General features: G+C 48.5%; 7 protein-coding genes across 7 annotated transcripts; 4 read left to right on the plus strand and 3 right to left on the minus strand.

Annotated features, from left to right (window-relative positions):
* Window positions 1-544: 544 nt before the first annotated feature.
* ANOM_001136 (glycerophosphocholine acyltransferase) lies at window positions 545-2,714 on the plus strand (the record flags this gene model as incomplete). Its single annotated transcript, XM_015546393.1, has 3 exons — window positions 545-863; window positions 989-1,901; window positions 1,961-2,714. Coding segments are annotated over 3 exons (1,986 nt in total), but the record flags the coding sequence as incomplete, so codon positions are not given.
* A 601-nt stretch (window positions 2,715-3,315) lies between these two features.
* ANOM_001137 (MRS7 family protein) lies at window positions 3,316-5,109 on the plus strand (the record flags this gene model as incomplete). Its single annotated transcript, XM_015546394.1, has 3 exons — window positions 3,316-3,382; window positions 3,474-3,970; window positions 4,036-5,109. 3 exons carry the CDS (start codon window positions 3,316-3,318, stop codon window positions 5,107-5,109), a joined length of 1,638 nt encoding a protein of 545 aa, XP_015410895.1.
* Window positions 5,110-5,666: 557 nt separating this feature from the next.
* Window positions 5,667-7,110, plus strand: ANOM_001138 (NUDIX hydrolase; the record flags this gene model as incomplete). The annotated part of the gene is made up of 5 exons (XM_015546395.1): window positions 5,667-5,771; window positions 5,992-6,148; window positions 6,238-6,264; window positions 6,328-6,711; window positions 6,782-7,110. 5 exons carry the CDS (start codon window positions 5,667-5,669, stop codon window positions 7,108-7,110), a joined length of 1,002 nt encoding a protein of 333 aa, XP_015410896.1.
* Window positions 7,111-7,456: 346 nt separating this feature from the next.
* ANOM_001139 (uncharacterized protein) lies at window positions 7,457-8,260 on the plus strand (the record flags this gene model as incomplete). The annotated part of the gene is made up of 1 exon (XM_015546396.1): window positions 7,457-8,260. One exon carries the CDS (start codon window positions 7,457-7,459, stop codon window positions 8,258-8,260), a length of 804 nt encoding a protein of 267 aa, XP_015410897.1.
* Window positions 8,261-8,766: 506 nt separating this feature from the next.
* ANOM_001140 (DUF2841 domain-containing protein) lies at window positions 8,767-10,509 on the minus strand (the record flags this gene model as incomplete). The annotated part of the gene is made up of 5 exons (XM_015546397.1): window positions 8,767-9,278; window positions 9,340-9,525; window positions 9,593-10,081; window positions 10,155-10,356; window positions 10,420-10,509. 5 exons carry the CDS (start codon window positions 10,507-10,509, stop codon window positions 8,767-8,769), a joined length of 1,479 nt encoding a protein of 492 aa, XP_015410927.1.
* A 4,160-nt stretch (window positions 10,510-14,669) lies between these two features.
* ANOM_001141 (cohesin subunit SMC1) lies at window positions 14,670-19,014 on the minus strand (the record flags this gene model as incomplete). The annotated part of the gene is made up of 6 exons (XM_015546398.1): window positions 14,670-14,899; window positions 14,968-15,334; window positions 15,402-15,709; window positions 15,761-18,734; window positions 18,787-18,880; window positions 18,937-19,014. Coding segments are annotated over 6 exons (3,807 nt in total), but the record flags the coding sequence as incomplete, so codon positions are not given.
* A 416-nt stretch (window positions 19,015-19,430) lies between these two features.
* Window positions 19,431-20,300, minus strand: ANOM_001142 (uncharacterized protein; the record flags this gene model as incomplete). The annotated part of the gene is made up of 1 exon (XM_015546399.1): window positions 19,431-20,300. One exon carries the CDS (start codon window positions 20,298-20,300, stop codon window positions 19,431-19,433), a length of 870 nt encoding a protein of 289 aa, XP_015410929.1.
* Between the last annotated feature and the right edge of the window lie 275 nt (window positions 20,301-20,575).

Consider the following 20,575-nt stretch of genomic DNA (forward strand, 5'->3'; position numbering starts at 1 on the left):
GAGCTATGAAACTAGGTCTCTAATACTACAATATTCAATCATCTTTTACTAGAGCTTATGATATAACACAACCCTATCTATACTCCGGACGGCCCACGGGAGAAAATATATACCAATTACCACACTTTATGTATGAAAGGCTTGACAGGCATTAGGGCGCTTCTGACGAATGTTATATTGTCTGCTTATTTGTCCTAGGAAAAGCAGCGAAATTTAAGACAAAGGGGGTCAGAGCACCTAAAAAAGATATTGTCCAAGTTTCCCTTGTCCTTATCACGTCGGAAACGATATGGATTTGCTCATACCAGCAGCATGATAGGCGTTGGTATTTTGGATGTTAGCCACTTTATTTTTTTTCCCTTCGTCTTTTCTTTCGTTAGCTAGTCATTCTCGATCCACGGATGCCGTCTTGTTTCTTGGATGTCTTTGAGTTGTATCCATGGGAATGTTGGGGGACAACGCATTCATCATCTAGACCAGGACTCCACGAGCGGTCTAGAGATTGATTGGAAACCCTGCGGGATCATGCACCTGAATTCTCAGGTTTCATTGGTTCCTTGCGGGTAAGGCCCCATCTCGAGTGCAGATCCCGCCGCCGACGGTCCAGAAGAGCCAAAGAAACGCGGCCACTCAGCACTGGCCAACCATAGCCTACGACGCGTGCACACGCAGAACCTCAACTTCCAACTTGTCCTCAACATCTTCCCTCTCCTCGTTTTTCTCCCCACACTCTGTGGCTTTTGGTCACTTGTATAGCTCTACCGGGGGTCATGCGCTTGGATCGTTGAAGGAGACTGGAGGACTTGGATCATTTGAGTGTGTATCGAAAGTTTGGAACCAGCCTATCTACTGCGCTCGCCCGAGTAAGTACTTAATTATTCATATCGGTCTTTCATAGATCGATACGGTACCCACTAGTTCTTAAGTTCGACAGTCATCTCTGAAGATATCAGACCATCTGCTTGTGATATTTGATTAGGATTATCAGATCTGGCTGATCACACCTCGTGGACAATCATGGGGATGCTAACGTTCGCCCGCTTTCTTACTAGACCCTATCCTCACTATCGTGACGGCCCGACGATATTCTCTTTCCAACAGAAACTCATCATGGAGGACGGCGCTTCCTACTCGACTGGCGACTCGCCTGATCTCCATGCGATCCCAAGTGATGACATGTTGTCGGACTTGGACGAAGTTGCAGGTTCCTCCGATAGTTTTTATTCGCCGTCTGGTACCCCGAGAAGGCCTTCCTTCTCTTATCAGGATGATTGGGAGACTTTCCCCCCGTTGGATAAGTTAACGGTCTTCGACTTGCTCGACAACTTCTCGCTGTCTCAAAGACTCGAAAAGCTACAGCATACTATCAATATGCAGAAAGAAAAGATGAAAAAACAGCGGGAGAAGTTAAAGTACACCTCCGCAACCGCAAAGGATCGCGTGGTGGGAGAATGGAAAAAGCGCGTTCCTACTGCAGACGAGCAGCTTGACAAGTATCGCCGCCGTATGAAGGTCGGTGTTGAGCGACTGGGGAAGCAGTGGAACGCAACCGCCACCGTTACATTACGTGAGAAAATCTCGTTTATTGCCGGTGTCCTCAACATTTTCTTCAGTGGCTATCTCATTGGAGCCCATCCGGAGTCGTTCTATATCTGGTTCACCATACAGCTGGCCTACTTCATGCCGATTCGATACTATAGATATCACGCGAAAGGGTATCATTACTTTTTGGCTGACCTCTGCTATTTCGTCAACCTGCTATGCATGCTGAGTATCTGGATTTTCCCAAATTCCAAGAGGCTCTTCATTAGCGCGTACTGTTTGACTTTCGGAAACAACGCTGTCGCGATTGCTATGTGGCGGAACTCTCTTGTGTTTCACAGTATGGACAAGGTCGTGAGGTAAGAGTCATGTCCCTACACCTCCGGAGCACTATCTTATTAACTGACCGGTTTCGCAGTCTGTTCATTCATATTATGCCACCGGCAGCCTGGCATTGCCTCGTTCACTTGACCTCTGCGGAGACCTTGAAGGAGAGGTTCCCAGCGATCTACGATATCAAGTTCAGTGAGCCCGGATCGCCGGACCACTTTTCGCTCCTGTCTATGATGATCTGGGCGACAGTACCCTATACGATATGGCAGTTATCCTATCATTGCTTTATCACCGTGCGGCGTGCCGAGCAGATTGCCGCCGGACGCCCGACTAGCTTTACATGGCTCCGCAAATCGTATGCGAAGGCCTGGATTGGGAAAATAGTCTTAAGCCTGCCCGAATCGTTACAGGCTCCTGCCTTTATGCTGATCCAATACTTCTATGCGCTTTTGACGATGATCCCATGTCCGCTTTGGCTATGGTCCCGCTGGGCTAGCGGTCTTTTCCTGACCGGTCTTTTCATTTTGAGCATCCACAACGGCGCCACCTACTACATTGATGTTTTTGGCAAGCGGTTCCAGAAAGAACTGGAAGCGTTGAAAAAGGATGTCGCACGGTGGCAGTCTTCTCCTGAAGGCACGGCTAGCCCGACTATTCTGACATCAGACAGCGCTGTTGCCACTGGGGCGCATATCATGGATGATTCTAAAGGTATTGCAAAGAATGGAGGGTCCGACAAGGCAAGCATTGATAAAATTCCTCTGCTTGACTCTAGCGTGACCGCGAGCGGCATCGAAGAGGCTGCTTCCGGTTCCCCAACAGTGCGCGAGAGAAAATAGACTCTCAGTTCGAATTACTCGTTTAGATGTTGTCGCTAGCGTTTCACCCTATTTTTGACCAACTTGAGAATTCTTCACATGTGCAATCTTGAATTAAATGATACCCAACTCACTAACCAGTCGTTCTTTGCCACCGTCTTTCACGAGACACGCTTCTCATATCCAGATACGCTTTTGTCTCATAGCTGAAGCCGCATATGTTAGTCTTCCTTATTATATATATATATTACCATAGAGCGCTGAATAATATTTTCTTTTTCTGTTTATCATTGAGTCCGTCTCTGGTTTTGGTGAGGGTTGGCCCCGGTGGTTTGTTGCCGCCGAGGAAATCGGAAAAGCTTATTGCGACCCGACTTGATGAGATAAACTCCGGCGGCGACAAAATGTAAACTCCGAGTATCGCTGTCACGTGAACGACCGTTTCTGGACTCCAGAACTCCAAGACACATCATCACTCCTTAGATATTCCTGCCAGTTCCATTTGTGTTATCTGCCTTGTGTGAAATCATATAACTTGCTGTATCATTTTGGTCGAAATTGTTGTCCCTGCATCTTATACTCACTTGCTCTTTGGAGCACCTCCTTTCCAACGCCTCCCGTTATGTCTGTCAGCATTCGATCGGCTAGACTTGTGCGCAACAATGCTGCATTGCGCCCCAGTTTGATCGGTACGCTTGTGTCGCTACTGCCTGCGTTGCTTTTACGTCCTGGTATTGCTGAGAGGACCACCTTGTATGACTAACAATCATTCTTAACCAGCCCGGCCACGCTTCACTGGCGCATTGGGCGCATCTTCAGCCGCCAATCTCCGCATTAATGGCCGAGGCCTCCCATCTCACATACAAGCCTTGGCAATTCTAGTCCCTCACCGTGGGTACTCTACAGAGCAATCAACTTCTACCTCGTCCTCATCGAGCTTTCCTCCGCCCGGCTTCAACGCCGAGCAAGCGAAAAAGCCCATCGTCTCAGAGCCTGCCAAAAATGACCAACAGGTTGTTCCTAAACCTGAATTACCAGTTACCCCGAAGAGCGATGCTCAGAGCAGCAAAGATAAGTCAGGTAACGCAGGAGCAGTGAAGGAGGCTGCTGAGGAGAAGAAGGAGCAAAAGAAATTGACGATTGGGCAAAAGATCAAGAAGGAAGCCCAGCACTATTGGGATGGCACCAAGCTTTTGGCCACGGAGGTCAAAATTAGTTCCAGACTAGCATTGAAGATGGCAGCGGGCTATGAGCTGAGCAGAAGAGAACACCGACAGGTTCGCTCCCCATCCTCCTGCCTCTACTTTCATGCCTGGCCATGCTAATTGCTCAATGCATTTAGCTCCAACGAACGGTGAAGGATCTTGGTCGCCTGGTTCCATTCTCTATGTTTGTGATCATCCCTTTTGCGGAGTTGCTACTCCCTGTGGCTCTCAAGTTGTTCCCTAATATGCTGCCGAGCACGTACGAGGGACAGAAAGCTCGCGAGAAGAAGGCATTGAGCCTGAGCTCTACACGGAAAGAGGTTTCTGCTTTCTTGAAGGATACACTCAAGGAAAGCGGTCTTCCTGTGACTGCTGCTACTGTCAAAAATGACGAGTTCGCAGAATTCTTCAAGAAAATTAGGACCACCGGAGAAGCACCTTCGACCGAGGATGTTATCAAAGTTTGCAAGGTTTTCAAAGATGACCTGACTTTGGACAACTTGTCTCGGCCTCAGTTGGTTGGCATCTGCAAGTACATGAACCTGAATTCGTTTGGTACCGATGCCATGCTCCGTTACAACATCCGACACCGCATGCGGCAGATCAAGCGCGATGATCGCGCTATCTTCTACGAGGGGGTTGAATCTCTTTCTGTGCCAGAATTGCAGATGGCATGTGCCTCTCGTGGTATCCGCACCCATGGTGTTTCTCCTGCTCGTCTGCGCGATGATATCTCGACATGGCTCGACCTTCGTCTCAAGCAAGGCGTCCCATCTACGCTTCTTGTTCTGAGCAACGCATATGTGTACGCGCAGGGTGGCAAAGAGACAGAGATGTCATCTCAGATCGAAGCTCTTCAGTCGGTGCTGTCCAGCATTCCTGAAGAGCTGTTCCATGAAATTGAACTCGAGGTGCACAATGCCGAGGGTGCCGCCACGAACAAGCAGCGTCTTGAGGTCATCAAGGAGCAGCAAGAGCTTATTGAGGAAGAGAACGAGCAGAACAGCGAGAACGAGGAGAAGGGCGTCGCCGCGCCTAAGGATCATGAGGATATTGATGATAAGGAAGAGGTCACCATCGAAGCCAAGTATCAGGGCCAGTCCGGCGAGGCAGCCGAGGCTGTGGCCGAGGGCGAAAAAGTAGAGGAGGCGCAGTTGAGAGACCCATCGACCCAGGCCAAAGAAGGAAAAAAGGAGACGACCTCCGCTTAAGGACTCCCCGGATTTGCACGGCATGACATAGACTTTTCCTCCATCTGCTCTCCCTCCCACTCTTCTTCTTGCTTGTGTTATTCTTGATACGATAGACTACTTTCTTGTTTAATTTGCTTGATCATGGTCCACTGGCCTCTGCGGCTAGTTCTTATCTGCCCTTTGTCATATTACATGTACCATTTTATCATTATTTAGTGATGTCTGGCTCAATAGACACCTGGACACCATGTGGAATATACCTGCTTTGATGTGCTTCGAACAAAAGGGTGTAGCCTGAAACAAGGATGGTACAAAGGATACTCATAGACCAGAAGTATCATTTAGTTCTGCTTTTTGGCATCATGAATGCCGTATGCATAGTATGCCACCATGTTGCGACGGAACAGTATACGAGGCTCTGCTGTCATTTACATCCATCGGCTGCTGACCATCGATTCTCCACTATAACCTCGGCAAATCGTAGTATGTTGACGGATCGTCTTCACTAGCATAATACCGACCCTCAGCGCAAGCTAGTTCATATAGAACTAGTATCAACATCGATCGCTTCTGCCATGCGAAGTCAAGCGATCACTCGGATCATCCTGAGACCTCGCAGTTTTAGCACTCAACACCCGAGCCACGTACAGAAAATGCCACGTCTGAATGCCGTCTCTCAGGTATGTCAGACTATTCAAGACCCCATCGTTCCATTTTAATGCAGAAAGAAGACGGTTTAGATCAATCCCATAACGCTGGTCTTCTGTATTGTATTAATTCCCATCGTACCATGTGTGATCATCATCTCCATATTCCGCACCCCTGTTTTGTTTCCCCGCATAATCTACCGAGGGGATGACGTATTCGAGCTAACAACAGTATTCCCGCTCATGCCAACAGGATGCGATTGATCGTTTGAGATCGTATAAGCCTCCACCGACCAATTATGAGATGGTCCCGTTGTCACGACGAGCGGCGGTTTTGCTGCTGCTGTATGCGGATCCTAAGGGGGATCTCCGGGTAGTTCTTACGATGCGGGCAAAGACTCTGAGTTCGTGTAAGTCATCCACAGACTGGGTATATCTCATGATGTGCATACAATGAAACAGATCGAAATATCAAACGACTGACTTCTGTTGTATATAGACGCTGGTCAAGCGGCGTTACCTGGTGGTAAGAAAGCCTGAACACAATGACCAACAACATGTATCACTAAACCAACACCAATCATATTAGGCAAGGCCGATTCGCTAGAGGAAACCCCATTTCAAACAGCGCGACGCGAGGCGCATGAAGAAATTGGTTTGCCAGATAATGACCAATCGCTTCCTCAGCCCTTTGTCGTGGAGCATCTCTGCGAATTGCCAGCTAACCTTGCGAGAACAGAGCTTGTGGTCCGCCCATGTGTGGCATTACTCCACTCATATGATGAGAAGACCGGCCAGAATGCTGACCCTGAAGTGACATTAATCCCGAAATTGGATGCCAGGGAAGTTGCGGCGGTGTTCACGGCGCCATTTCACAATTTCTTACGCATGAGCGATGAGGATGACTGGGGTGGAAGTCCATCGGATTGGTATCAAGGTGCTTGGACGGAGTGGCACCAGTCAGATTGGCGCAGTGAGCATAACGCCCCTCCTGAAAGATATCCTCCCATTTCTCTACCTGTCTGCCGTTACTGACTAAGTAGTGCACCAATTCTTCGTCCCTGTTCGGCCTCAGTCAGTGGTCAAACCTCGCACTGCCAACCAACGACAGAAAGATGCTGTCAATGCCCTGAACGAAACGGAAAAGCCTGGTGTGCTGACTCGTTATCGGGTTTTTGGAATGACGGCTCGAATGCTAGTGGATGTTGCGCGGGTCGCATACGCAGAAGAGCCGGAGTTCGAACATAACAGCCACTTTGGTGATGAACGTCTTATCGCCCAGTTGCGGAAAATGGGACGGTTAAGTCCTCTCCGAAAGTCTGGGGATATTCTTACACGAGAGGATATGGAGAAAGCTGCCAAGCTCAGCTAGTCCAACCGATGTATCCGTATGTTGCATGTACCTACAGTGTGAACAAGTTAATACAGAAAGGTGCTCACACTTTAGGGGAAGCATCTTAAGATTAGGGTCAATAATACTAGCATTGCCCCTTCCCGAAGGAGCATGGGGCTCAAATGAGATGTACCAGTGCCCCTTCCATATTCAGTCCCAGATACTATATATTCCGGTGTCGTGTTTGATCACACCACGAATATGAATCTTCCATCATCCACCATTCCCTCCTAAATACTATCGTATCCTCTACCGTTATATCACTTATACTTAGAATCAATCCGTTCGCTTCATACACACCAATTTTACTAAAACAATCGTCCAGATGCCACGCAAGAGAACAATCCACAGCCTCCCACTGAATGTTCGCTATGAGATTTTCATACTTGCTATGACACCTTCTCATGCCGAATGGCTCGACCATCCAATAATCTACTTAGATTACCTCCGAACGAAGAAGGTCGTCTGGATGGACCCAGAGTCAACTTATTACAATCTCAGGCTCTCAGACAAAGTGTGCGCCTGGGTAGCCAAGCGGGCTCTATTCTCCCACTTTGTCTTCGTGTTCGCAAGTCCTTGGCCTATGGAACTACCACGCGACCTTGGGCTGAATATAAAACACATCGCCTATCGCCCGATGAAGTCTGGGCGCCTTTCCTCACATGTTGCCAACCTGGTTGCCATTCGTCGACAGTTAGAAAGTCTCAGCACAGTACACATTGTGATCCCACAGGAGTTGAAGAGAATCTCGCAGCACATTACGACTGATGTCAGGGCATTGAAATATGTTGCCCTCATTTTCCTCATGCGCTATCGAGTCGCTGTCGTCGGGCAGGCTGAACAGGACGGGAATTGGGACGTTCGAGCCGAGATGGCCTTAGAGCCAGTAAGGGATGCACTGAGGGGGATAAAAGGATACCGGCATCTTAATATGTTCTACCACCCTCATGGCCAGCCTGTGCGGAATGCACCCACTCGGTTTCGCGGTACGGATATGCTGTGGACGAGGAAGGAAGACCTTGGACTGCTGGTTAACCGTAAACCGGTAGTTTCCCAGCTTGCAAACATGGCCATTATACTAAGAATGCGGTTATATTTATCACTCGTGAGTACTTATAGCGGCCTTTAGGAGACAGGGCTTATGGCTTCTGTAGGGTAGTTTGTTTTTGCTAGGATAGCTCTGCTTTGTGATGTATCTTCATGTGCAATTAGGGCTGTGGTCTGGCATTTTGCGATGCAGAGCTCTAGTATGGTAATTGCTATCATAATTCATGCCGTGTTGCTGAATTCCCATCAAATCGAAGTTCCTTACTTCCTTCGGTATACGCATAAAAAGCGAGTAGCCTGAACTGGTAGTTGGCTAGGCCAGAAAGTTAGGGAGGTGGAGGTTAGAAGCTTGGAAAAATAAGAGGAAAATAGGAACTTGCTTGATTCACTTGAGATTTTGCTTGTCATGATCGACTGGTGACGTACTTATATTTATTCATATGCCTTAAGTGTACATTGGTATCTATCCAATAAAGAGAAGCGAAAGGAAAAGATAAGAAAGAGTGCGATGAGAGGAAGTCGCACTATGGAGCTGGGTCAGTCAAATGTTCTACTACTCGGAATCAACAAATAGTCCCAGTAACTTCACTAGTACCCTTGAAACGCAAGCGTCTGATGCCCCTGAGGGATATTGTTCCAGAATCCGGTCTGGGTATTTTGTCCAGCAGTTTGTGCAGAGATATGTTGGGCAAAATAACCTGGAATACACGACCCAGTGGCATTGATGTCTTTCGGTGCATATACTCGATTGGCCTCATTAGACGACAGCATAGACGAAGCCAGGTCGGAAGAATATGTCGTTAGGCTACTCTCCAAGGAACTCTTTCGACTAATAGAGGGAGTTGAAAGTGGGGATAAAGGAGCACAGGCGATTTGACCCAGCGGCGGTCGTACTGGCTGATTGTGCTCGGTGGAGGGATGCACGCCGCTGTCATAGCTTGACTTATGACTCTCGGACATGTTGGAAGCATCTTGCTTAGACTTGACAGCAGGATTGACCAGGTGATTGGAGTGGTCGCTGGGTGAATTCTCATGCAGTTCGGCGTCAGTGCCATTCTCGGCCAGATGGACATGGGAGACATGGATAATAGTGTCGCCGCCTGCTTCAGTGGTTAGTCTTGTCAAACATTCTAGTAACGAAGCATGCCAAGGGAGCCATACTGATTTTGCCGTCTAGGTAGAGCTCTTCCATCTCTCGAACATAGTAAATCTCATCCAATACACGCAACCGCTCTGCCGGCATGATCTGTCGCCGTACGTCTTGTCCGGCATCTTTGAGCTTATCTGCCGTTATCCCATGGCTGTCTTTCAACTCGCACAGAATATGTACAAGAAGCCGGATTCGCTCTGCAAAAGCGGACTGAGAATCAGCATGCTGCTTTCGATGAAAGCGACTGGAACGAGTATGTCCTACCAGCTTTCAGAAGATGATCGGGCTCCCTATGTGTGACACCCGTAGGCCACCATTTTGGCTTCGTCAATTCTGGATCTACTCGCTGAGACGACCCTGCAGTAGTCTTTCGTCCATTGTATGGGTGGTTGACTTGCTTTCGGGGCTCGACCAGTTTGACGAAGGCCTTTGCAATTGCTCTGCAGTTAAGCTGTTGGAAATTCTCAAATGCTTTCTCATAGTAAGTCCGTAAAAGATCCTTTTGCCCAAGTCGAAGCGCTGTCCACCTGATCGTTGCGCCAGGAGAATCCGAGTCCGAATCACGACGGACATCGGAGCTCACGCGTCTGAGGTTCCGCCTATGACGCTTGTTCTGCAATGACTGCCACTCGCAAGGAATTAACTCAGGCTGATACCAGGGTGCCTGATGCTGGTGGGGATGATGTTGTTGTAGAGTAAAGGGAGTGTTGGATAAGAAGGGTTTGACCTCGCCGTCCATGTGACCCACGGAATCTGCCGCAGAACATCATCCTGGTTATTACTATGTTCTTCTTATGATATCCCCATCGACTACCACTTCACTTACTGGCATGATAACTTTGCAAATCGGGCTGCCATCCGACCGTGGCCGATTTAAGAAACCTCTCCTTAACGTCGTGCGTGAAGATAGATTTCTCATAACTTGCGATGGAAGATGAAGCTTCCACGCCGAGCTCTCCATTGCGGTTGATGTATAACAAAGCGAAGTGTGGGTAAGGGAAGTTGAATGTTGTCGTCTGCGAGCATTCCTATCCATGATATCATATGAGACTGTGATGCGTCCGATTCAGTAGGGGGGCTTTTGTTCATACCGGTGCCTTCGACCGAGTCATGTCGTGATATGGAATTATCTGCGGTTGCTCTTCTTCCTTCGCAGCCATGGGCTGACCTATCGCATCCATGCTGTACTCTGGACTGGTCATACTCACTATACGAGATAAGTAGTATCTCGCCGAGGGCTGTTTCTGTTTAACGCCACTTATTGCTGGTATAGTTTGAATGAAAGTAAATGCTCGGATAACAACGAGAATTGACTATTATAGGGAGACAAAAAGGGACAGCTAGGTCATGAGGTGTCTTCAGCAATTTAGGATTTCAGGGGGCTCATTGAAACCATATCTACGGTCGAGAAGCAGCCAAATATTATACGGCGAGGAAGAACAGTGCCCTTATTGGAGTGCGTGGCCAAGAGTGAAAAAAGTACGATGCTAAATGAACAATGGGTTATGTCAACACGACTGTGGCTGTTACAATTGACAAACTAATGCAAGGAAAACAAATACCTACAGAAGATCGAAGCCACAAACTATACACCTAAGTTTTTATTAATCTATTAATGGGGACTGGGCTCCATACTTGTGCATGACTAGGACATCATTTCCCCAAAAAAGAAACCAAAGGTTGAGGCAGTTCATGGCGCCAAATGCTGCCAAGTCATACCAGAAGCATCGATGATGTCGTGTTCACAGACATAGGGATGAAATGACGTGCTGTTATTCCCAATACCTGACAGCTTGGTGACCTGAATTACCTTCCTTATTTGGGCGATGACCAAATGAACCATTCAGTCTATGGGAGCGGAAGCTGCATGCACCGATACTAATGTATATTCCCATTATTTCGCCAAAAGCAACAATGGCCTGGACCATTCTGAACCACTAGTGTGTTCTATTTTGTTGATAAACGAAGATCAAGCCAGCCTCATAGACCAACACCAATAGCAGAGTGGTTGAGCCTAACTCTAATCAGACTATGTTTGGTCAACGGAATGATGATCTTCAAGTACGGGTTCTGACAGAGTGGTAACCCAAGTATATGCCTCTGAGATGAAGCATGGACATCCTCGACTGGCCGAGTTGACGAGGGTTCTACAAGCAACAAGAGGACTGGTGCACACACACACACACACTAGAAAGGCATTGGTTCAGCACCATTTCAACCAATCATCTAACCCGTCAGTTGTCTGGAACAGCCTGTCTGACACGATAGTGCGGGCTTTGACTTTCTCAAAGGATTGCCCTCAAATTTCCGCGGCACTGATGCCCTATTCCAAGTGGGCGTCACATGGTCCAGGAAAGATCTGAACGTCAACTTGAATGGAAAGAGGCTAACGCGACCTGTTTCTAGTGTCTCCACAAGGCCCGCTCCATAGCTCGGTAATGGCGCTGGAGATCCTTTCAACCAGCGACTAAAGCCTTTCTTTTGAGACGTTATGAAAGCCGCTAAACTGGAGCTGCTCCTCGACATGCTACGTTCTGGAACCATGGTCCATTACCCGCCAGTGGGATTAACTCCTTTCGTACCGACTCAACGTCAGTTGGGTTCAAGGCGTGACCTTCCACCAAGACCCTGTACGAAGATTGGACATCAAAGTTGCAGCTTGACCGCCGATCATTTCAATAGAGTTCATCCAAAAACGATAGCAATTCGAAAATGTTGCAATGGTGGGCGATGCAGGAGAAACTCTGAGTGTTGACATGTGTGATAGATACCGTTTTTTGGCCAGTAAAATGAAATGGCCCGAGCGTAGCCGAATATTCATTCTTACCATGAACGATACACACTGCAGCAGTTGGCTCCTTTGTTCCCATGTATTGTTGGGGAGAGACACAAATTGTTTCACCGGCCCACGGAGAATATATCCGATCATCACCATTGGATGCGCTCATCTCCGGCGAACCCCGACTGCGACATTTATCGAGGCAGCTGAAGGACCAAAGGGAGAGGAAAAGCAACCTGAGGTCCTGGACAGGTTACACGAATTTGACCACAGTCGATAGAGTGGTCAGCGGTGGCACTCGGAACATTCCTGCAGATGGTGACCAGGGGGTTAAGCCAAATGGAAGACCAAGCAGTAAATATCACCTCTCTTTTGCGGGGAAAGTCGATGGTGATTGCTTCGCTTTTACAAACGTCCACATTTTTTTCCTTGTTTTTTTTCACTTAATTTGATTGATGGACCGAATTACTACGACGATGTTATGACAGGGGAGTCATGGCCACCAAAGACAGCCACGTACGCAAGCATCAAATGGTGGGCACTGTACAGGATGGCTTGCAGATTGGTGACCCGAGCGACACCTTGGTAGCGTTACAAACTGACAGTTAGAAATCACGACGGCTGCAGAGCTTGGGCACTTTTGGTGCCTTGCCAGACACTGTTGGGTTGGCTTATTTCCAAACTGTGCTCATAGAATGCCAGTCAATACGAGATAAAACTGCCAATCACCCATCTTCTGATAGTATGGTTATCAGCAGCATTAGTGCAGCCTGAGCACCGACAGAAATCGATTAATCTATTGGGGCCTGGATACCTGTATTCTGGCCCTCGAGTCCGAGCCAACTTATTGGCCCGTGGATTTATGAGATATCGAACACACTAACGCAGATCGTCGTGCTTCCACACCGACCATTCGATGAATAACCTCCTGGATATTGTCGTTGCACTAGTTTAACGATGAATTCCGCTGGTACGGACGCAACCGGTCGATGCATCCTTATCGAGAATCTTGCCCCTGTACGAAGTACAGATGACATTCAATACTTAATTTATCCCACAGTACACTATTGCTGTCGCATTGCTGATATTGATGCAAATGTCCTGTCTATTCGCGCTTTGACCCTTACCGACTCAGCTTACGATGACAGCCATAATTTCCAATGGAGAACATGACTAACAACCACGTACTTCTCTCTGGAAAGTGCTGTTGACGTGATTCGAAGCGTTGCCGCCATGAAATCCTTCGCCGATACTTACCATATTCCAAGCCTACGGGGGAGATTCGACGGTTCCCAGCACAAAACTCTATCTCTGAGGATCGACCTCGCACTGATCTGCATTCATTAAAACGCGTATCCGGGGAAGATGATCCTTTGCCTTGGAAATGGGAGGCTCACCATATGAAACCGCACCAAAATCCAAGAGACCTCCCCACAAGGAGGATCTCGCTCTGACAATTGCTCAAGTCGGTCCCCTCATTAGTCGTTCCTGGCGGTATTCCGTAACGGGGGTTACATCCAGGTGGATCTCATCTCATAATCAAATGTATCTAGCTAGGTTCTATCCGGATTTGCGATGCATATAATCGTCAATTCCGCTGCACTCGGCGCATTCAGAGTAGGTTACGGAAAGCGCGACTTCCATGTACCCCTAATAGATTGAAGAAGTGCGCAACCACTCGGATGGCGAACCTCCCAAGCTCCACTGCCTCATCTGTTCCAGAAGTGGGCCCGCCTCCATACATAGCAACAATCCACAACCGCTTTGTGGCGTACGCCTACCCAGCTGGCAGGATTCGCCGGACACAACCGATCAGTGATCTAGATGCCTACCCACCATTGATCGAGCGCTGATCTGATGGGCACGGAATACAGGCAACCGGAAGGTAAGTTTCCATAGTCTATTGATTCTCGACCCAGAGTATCGGGTCTAATCCGTTCATATCTTCGTGGCGAAGTTTTCCTCCCATCCATTTCGCCTTCAAATTTTAAAGTACCCACACTTCGAGCTCTTTATTTTTATTTTTTATTTTTTGCCCCCAAATTGCCAAGTCCAAAAGGGGCCGCCAAAACGATATTGTCGTATTTGGCAGTCTGGGATCGTCTTTCGTTGCCATCATTATACCGACGGTTCGCGCCCAGCCTCGTATGCATGGACTGAGGAATGCCACTTGTACAGACAATCCACTATACCGAAACATACATAGAAGACTGGGATATCTCCCGAACGCGCTGCGCAGTATCCCGAACTGTCATGAAGTAAGGATGGTAACTACGTACTGCAATAGGATCCGCCTTTCATGTAACTGCAAATGTCCGCCGAGGGAATATACCTTGGACAACCTTCGTAGGAAGCTGAAACGCTCCACGTTATGCTCCGGATGAAATCCAATGCCAGGACCCAGGCCCTCCACGCAACGCAATTCGTGCCTTTCTCATGCCACGGGAGGGTCCAAGCTATTTAATATGTACTCAACCGGTCGGTAAATGTTCGTGTCAACAAAAGTGGAGACTGCCAGGCTTTTAAGGGGGCAAAACTGCGGTTTTGGGGCTCGGTATGGAGTATGAAATCAATTCACAGATTAGCTTCGCTACTGTGCACTGCCACTGTACATCAAAGAAAGCAAATCAATTGCCTACAGCGAACCATTATTCCGTTGCAAGAACCACTAGTATCGTAGCTATGAACCACGAGAGAAAGAATATCAAGAACTATTCTACATATCATCAAGAAAGGACTGTCTCCTTGGTGGCGATCATACCAGTCCGAGTCGTCTAATTATATTTCCGGAGCTGCAAGAGGAACCAAAGTCAATCGCCGCGCCACATGTCAATAGAGGGGAAAGAAAGGCGAAACTCACATCAAGGGTCAAGGATTTACTGCTGTTCTCAGTCTGATCTCGGTAAATTCCAACCAAGGCCTCACTGTTCTGGAAGAGACCAGTCTTCAAACTGATGACGATAAACTGCATACCCGGAGCAGCGTGATCATGAATGTAGTTCGCAATCCGAGCGACATTAGTGTTGTCGAGGGCAGCATCAACTTCGTCCAGCACGAAGAATGGCGATGGCTGGTACGAATGGATGGCAAACAGGAGAGCCAACGCTGCCATGGTTTTCTCACCACCAGATAGGTGCTCCATGTCTCGGAAACGCTTAAGCGGCGGCATGGCATGGTATTTGATACCATCAAGATATGGCTCATCTGAATCTTCGATGTCCAGATACCTATCGAGTGGTAATATCTCATCAGCATAGGCGCAGAAAAACTACATACGAAATCCTCGTAACTTACGCTTGTCCACCTAATGGATAGTTGCTACTCTTTGTCAAGTCGCGGTAGATGGGCTGGATTTGCTCCGATATGTGAGTGAACGCCTTGTTGAATAGCTCTGATCGCTGGCGCATCACTTCCTCGAAGTCCTCCTTGGTCTTTCGAGCGTGTTTTCGCGACTCTTCAAAGTCCTTCTCTGTGCTTCGGAGTTTATTCTCGACACTCTCCAACCGTTCCATTGCACGGGTATTCGGGGCCATCTTGTCGAGTTCACTGTTCAGAGACCGAACTTTATCTAGTAACTCCTCTTCGAGCTTTTCATCGGACTCCTAGGGCGAAGTTAGTATGTATTCTGGAACAGCATAGGGAGCAGAGCCCACCTCTTTGAGTGTTTCGCCGAGAGAGTCGAAATCAGCCTCAATACCATAGTCCTGAACCGTGAAAGCGCCATCAGTGCCACCGTTGGCATCTTCATCAACATCCATTGCGTCAGGATCGGCTGCTTGGACAAGCTCATCAATAGGGAGCTGGTCTAGAGGGTTTGATCCCTCGCTCAAAGGTAGGTCAATATCCTCGAGTTTGCAGCGCCGAAGAAGAGCGTATCGGCTGGATGAGTTACGCTGGATCTCTGTTTCCAATGCATTCATGTTCTTCAATGTAGCTTCCACATCTTTGCTGCGCCTTTGAAGCTCTCTACGATGTTGTGTGAGGTTTTCAGCAGATTGCGCGTAAGATTCCTTCTGCTGCTCGAGACGCTCGCGAAGAATTTCGAGTTCCGCATTATACTCGTCGAGTTGGTTACGGATGCGCTCTTGTTCTTCTTTGAGCTCTTCAATCATATCTTGATCACGCTGGTGTTGAGTCTGCAGACTGGCAATCCGATCAAGAGTGGCCTGAAGACGCTGCTTCTCAAAACTGAGCTGATTCTCAATTCTGCTCTTTTGGGTAGTAAATTCAAGCTTCTTCTGGGCAGCCTCTTCATGCAAGGAGCCCTGTTGAACTTCATATTCACGAATGTTGCTGTAGCCAAGACGCTTGCAGAATTTACGATAGACCTCATCTTCAACATTGCTGACGGTTTCCTGGGATGTCGCGATGGTCTGTTCAAGCTCCGCAAGCTCTTCTTGCTTCTCCACGTACTTGGGCCTCACCTCCTCGAGCTGGCGCTTGACAAAGTCCAATTCACTGTGCTTGCTTTGAAGGTTCCTCTCAAGCGCCTTAAGCTCCTCTTGGGCATACGCCAAGCGCTGTTCAAGACCAACCAGCTCTCCTTGCAGCGTTTCCTCTTCGGTACCCCGACGATGGCCCTTGGGCAGATTGGCAAGGTCGGCCATCAATTTGTCCTTGAGCTTGAATAGATTCTCTACCTCGGAATCTTCCCAGCGCTTCGAATTCTGCTGAGGGCCTCGGCCACCAGTCATCAAACCACCCTTGTGGATAACTGTACCGTCGAGAGTAACGGCCTTTGCATCCACATGTTTTTCGTAGCAGAGATACTTGGCTGTCGCCAGGTCATCACACACAATGGCGTTTCCGCATGCATAGCTGATAGCTCTGGCCACAGAGTCATCATAATCCACTGTTTCAATTGCTGGCCGCATTCCTCTGTGCATTCCCTTCAGGTTAGAATTGAATGCCTTAACTTGGATAGTCTCCAGAGGAATAAAGGTAGCCTGGCCGGCTCTCTGATCACGAAGATGTTGGATACACTCCTTGGCAGTCTTCTCGTTATCGACAACAATCGCATCAAAGTGGCGTCCAAGAACAGTGCTCACAGCGTCAGCGTATTTTTTCTGTTTCGGCTTGCATAGGTCACTGACACGGCCTTTCACGCCAGGAAAGATACGCTTCAGGGTCGAGATCAGCTCCTTTGTTCTGATCTCCCTCTCAGTCTGCTTCTTGCCGTCATCAGCTTCAAGAAGTTTCTTTAAGACAACCTGGAGCTTCTCCTCAAGTTCAGTCCTCATCTGCGAAACACGCAGCCGTTCGGAAGTGAGTGCGTTCAACTCCTTCTTCTTGCGTTCGATATCTTTAGATGTAGTTTTGACCGTATCCTTGATAGACGATCTACGCTCAGTCAAGGAGCTTGTATCTGATTCTAAGGTCTTGAGCTGCCACTCGGTGCTTTCGAATTTGCTTTTCAGGCTGTTGTAGGCTTCGGCGTCAGTCTTCATTTGGCGTCGTAAGTTGTCAAGGTTCAATTGCTCTGCAGATGATCGCTTGTTGACTTCCTCTTTAAGTTTGTTGTATTCTTGCTGATCAGCCTCGCTCAGTTGAACGCCTTGTTTGGTCATTGTCTTTTGCCACTCTGTTTCCCACTGGGATTGGGCCTTTTCAATGACCTTAAGGTCTTTCTCGAGCCGCTTGGCATTGGCTGATTGCGAGTCTCGCTCCTTGCCAATCTCCGCGATGCGAGAGGCAAACCGCTCTACCTTTTTCATAGTAATGTCGACTTTCTCGTCAATCGGAACCAACTCATTAGCGGCTTCCTCGATATCCTTCTCTTTCTTCGTGATATTCTTCTCAGCCTTTGCTACCTCTCGACCAACACCCGCGTGCTCCTTCTTAGCATCCTCGACATTCTTTTCGTATTTCTCAACACCGCGGCGGTATTCCTTCAATTCATCTTGGTACTTCAAGATCTCTGCACTGGAGTCGTCGATCATGCGCTGGAAATGGAAGAGCTTCCAGAGGATGTGAGTGATGATAGCTTGGTCGCGCTCCTCCGCTTTACGGGCATAATTCTCGGCTTCCCGCTTCTGTTCTTGGTATTGCTTGATCTCGGAATTGATGGCTCGCCGACGGTTGAGTTGGACTGTCTGTTGCTCCGCAGCCTCCTCTGCCTCTGCTTTGAGACGTTCGTACTCGGCCTTGTATTCCAGACTTCCAGAAATCTGCTCAATCAACCGGGTAAGATCCTTCGGAGACTGCGACGCAATCGCTTCAACATCACCCTGGAAGACCAAGAAGTTGCGCGCCCTAATCAAGATATTCTCCGCCTCAAGCGCCTCATTATATTGCTGCGCGGTCACGATACGGTTGTTGATACGGTATTCACTGACTCCCTGGCTCGTAATCGATCGTCGCCATTGCTGTTCCTCGCCGGCATCGTCCTCGTAGACTGCCATAACCCAAGCCGTTTTAGGATCCTTCGATCCGCTGGGGTCTTGTGATTGTTCTCCATCAACTCCATCTTCTGCGTGATCCTGTCCGTTTGGTTCTTCATCGATGACATTACCATCGGCATCAAGTTTCGAGGTGCGCAGGACACGGCCGCGGTAGACAAGATCGCGAAGGTTCGTAGATCGCAAGTGGGAAGACTTGATTCCTAGCACAAAGGAAATAGCATCCATCCTGATATGGTCAGCGCACGTACGTTTCCAGTTGGGCATACGGAGAAGCGCACGAGTTGGACTTTCCGGACCCGTTAGGGCCGATAATAGATGTGAAATAGGCATCGCCGAAAAGAAGGGTATGGTGTCCCTTGTAAGATTTGAAGTCTGTGTGCCAGTCAGCAATCAAGTGTGGATCATGGCCTTCTGAAAGCGCTGCATACTAAAAAGCTCGAGCCTGATGAGCTTCCCCATCTTGCGGCAAGGCAGTCGCTTTTCGGCGACCGCGGTTGCAAGTCTGGAAAGATAAAGCGAAGCGTTGAGAACTGCCTCAGGCGACCCAGAGACTCTGGGGTAAATAACAACTGACCGTCGGGTGTTTGGAGGGGCCCGCGCGATAGTGATCTGGAAGTCGCGTCACAGAACAATTAGGAGGACGCGCCGGGAGGTCACGTGCAACGAACAATACAACCATGATATCGTCTTTATTTCTTTTCATTCGCTTAGACTATGCTCGGTACTGCTACATTTTGTAGAAGAATTGGTTTTATTTATACATGGGAATCTGTTGTACAAGGACAGATCGAGACGCTTCATCAGTTCAGGATGCAAAAAGGCCCCAATCAAGGGTACCAGGAACAGTAACAGTATTAGACGTTTTCAGAATGAACGTCACAATCGGCTGGCTCACAGAGGGCCAACTTGATCACCCAGTCATCTAACGCCTGTAGGTGACCGGGTTGCCAATCACAAGAAAGTCCTGCGATACAAATCCCGCAGAATCCATCCGCATAACACCTTTTTGACCTTCCACTTCCAAGAGGATGAAGTCTTCTTGTGTGAATAATTGCCGGACAGATCGGAATAGTTTCCAAAGGAGCATACTCGTCCTCTTCAAAGGCGCCTTGAAGAAGCTCGTGGTCCCATTTTGAGCGGCCTCTGCATGCTGCATGCGAGCCACAGAGTCGTGCGTCACAACCAGCCGACGAGAAAACGCTATTTGATGAGGTAAAGCATCGAACTCAAATGGCTTCCTGAAAGGGATGAAGCTCCGAACAGTAAAGCGGAGATGGGTCTGTCCGTTAGATTGAACGGCATTGACTGCCTTGATCAGCCGTCCAGTTTTGAAAAGGAACACGGTACCCATGACGCTCATCATGACACAGATACCGCCAAAGAGAGCCTGCTGCCACATTGGGAGAGGTATTATCGGATCGCGAAAGACAACATTAGAGTTGTACACGGAGTAAGCGAAGCAAAATGCTGAAATTCCGTAGGCGCCTAGAACATAGCTGCGATGCGATGGCGCTTGGAAAAGTAACACCTGCCCTTCTTTTGCGACCTTTCGTTCTAATTTTCCGAAACCCTCTGCTCGTCGTCCAGCAAATTTCAGACTTTGCTCGGTTTGTGGAGACGCTTTGAATTGGGGAGGGTTATATTGGGGCTTGGTTTTAACTGCGGCCTTTGTTCGAGCAGCGCTTGAAGTGAAGTATCTCCATGTTGGGCTTGATAGCGACGATCCGGGGGTCATAAAGGTCCTGGGACATTGCGGCGAGAATGCCCTGAAAGCAAAAGATCTTGCAAACATTATGGTGCCTAGTTCAAGGCACCCGGTTAATTAGCATTAGAATACGTAGAAGGATCAAATACGAGGTGGAAATCGCTGAATGCCGGGTGGGCATTGGGCTCCGACAATCCATACAATCTAGAGCAAGGCAATTGCAAGGCACGCATAGGAAAAATGAACTTACCGATAGTTCAATGGAGAACTCCGATAGCTCTCAGCAACAGTGACGGACTAGAATCCGGTGCTCTCCGCGGCAGAAAAATGTTCCCGTCCGGGCGGCCGGTGAAGCTCCCAAC

Source organism: Aspergillus nomiae, assembly GCF_001204775.2.
Source record: "Aspergillus nomiae NRRL 13137 chromosome Unknown contig00021, whole genome shotgun sequence".
Taxonomy (NCBI): domain Eukaryota; kingdom Fungi; phylum Ascomycota; class Eurotiomycetes; order Eurotiales; family Aspergillaceae; genus Aspergillus; species Aspergillus nomiae.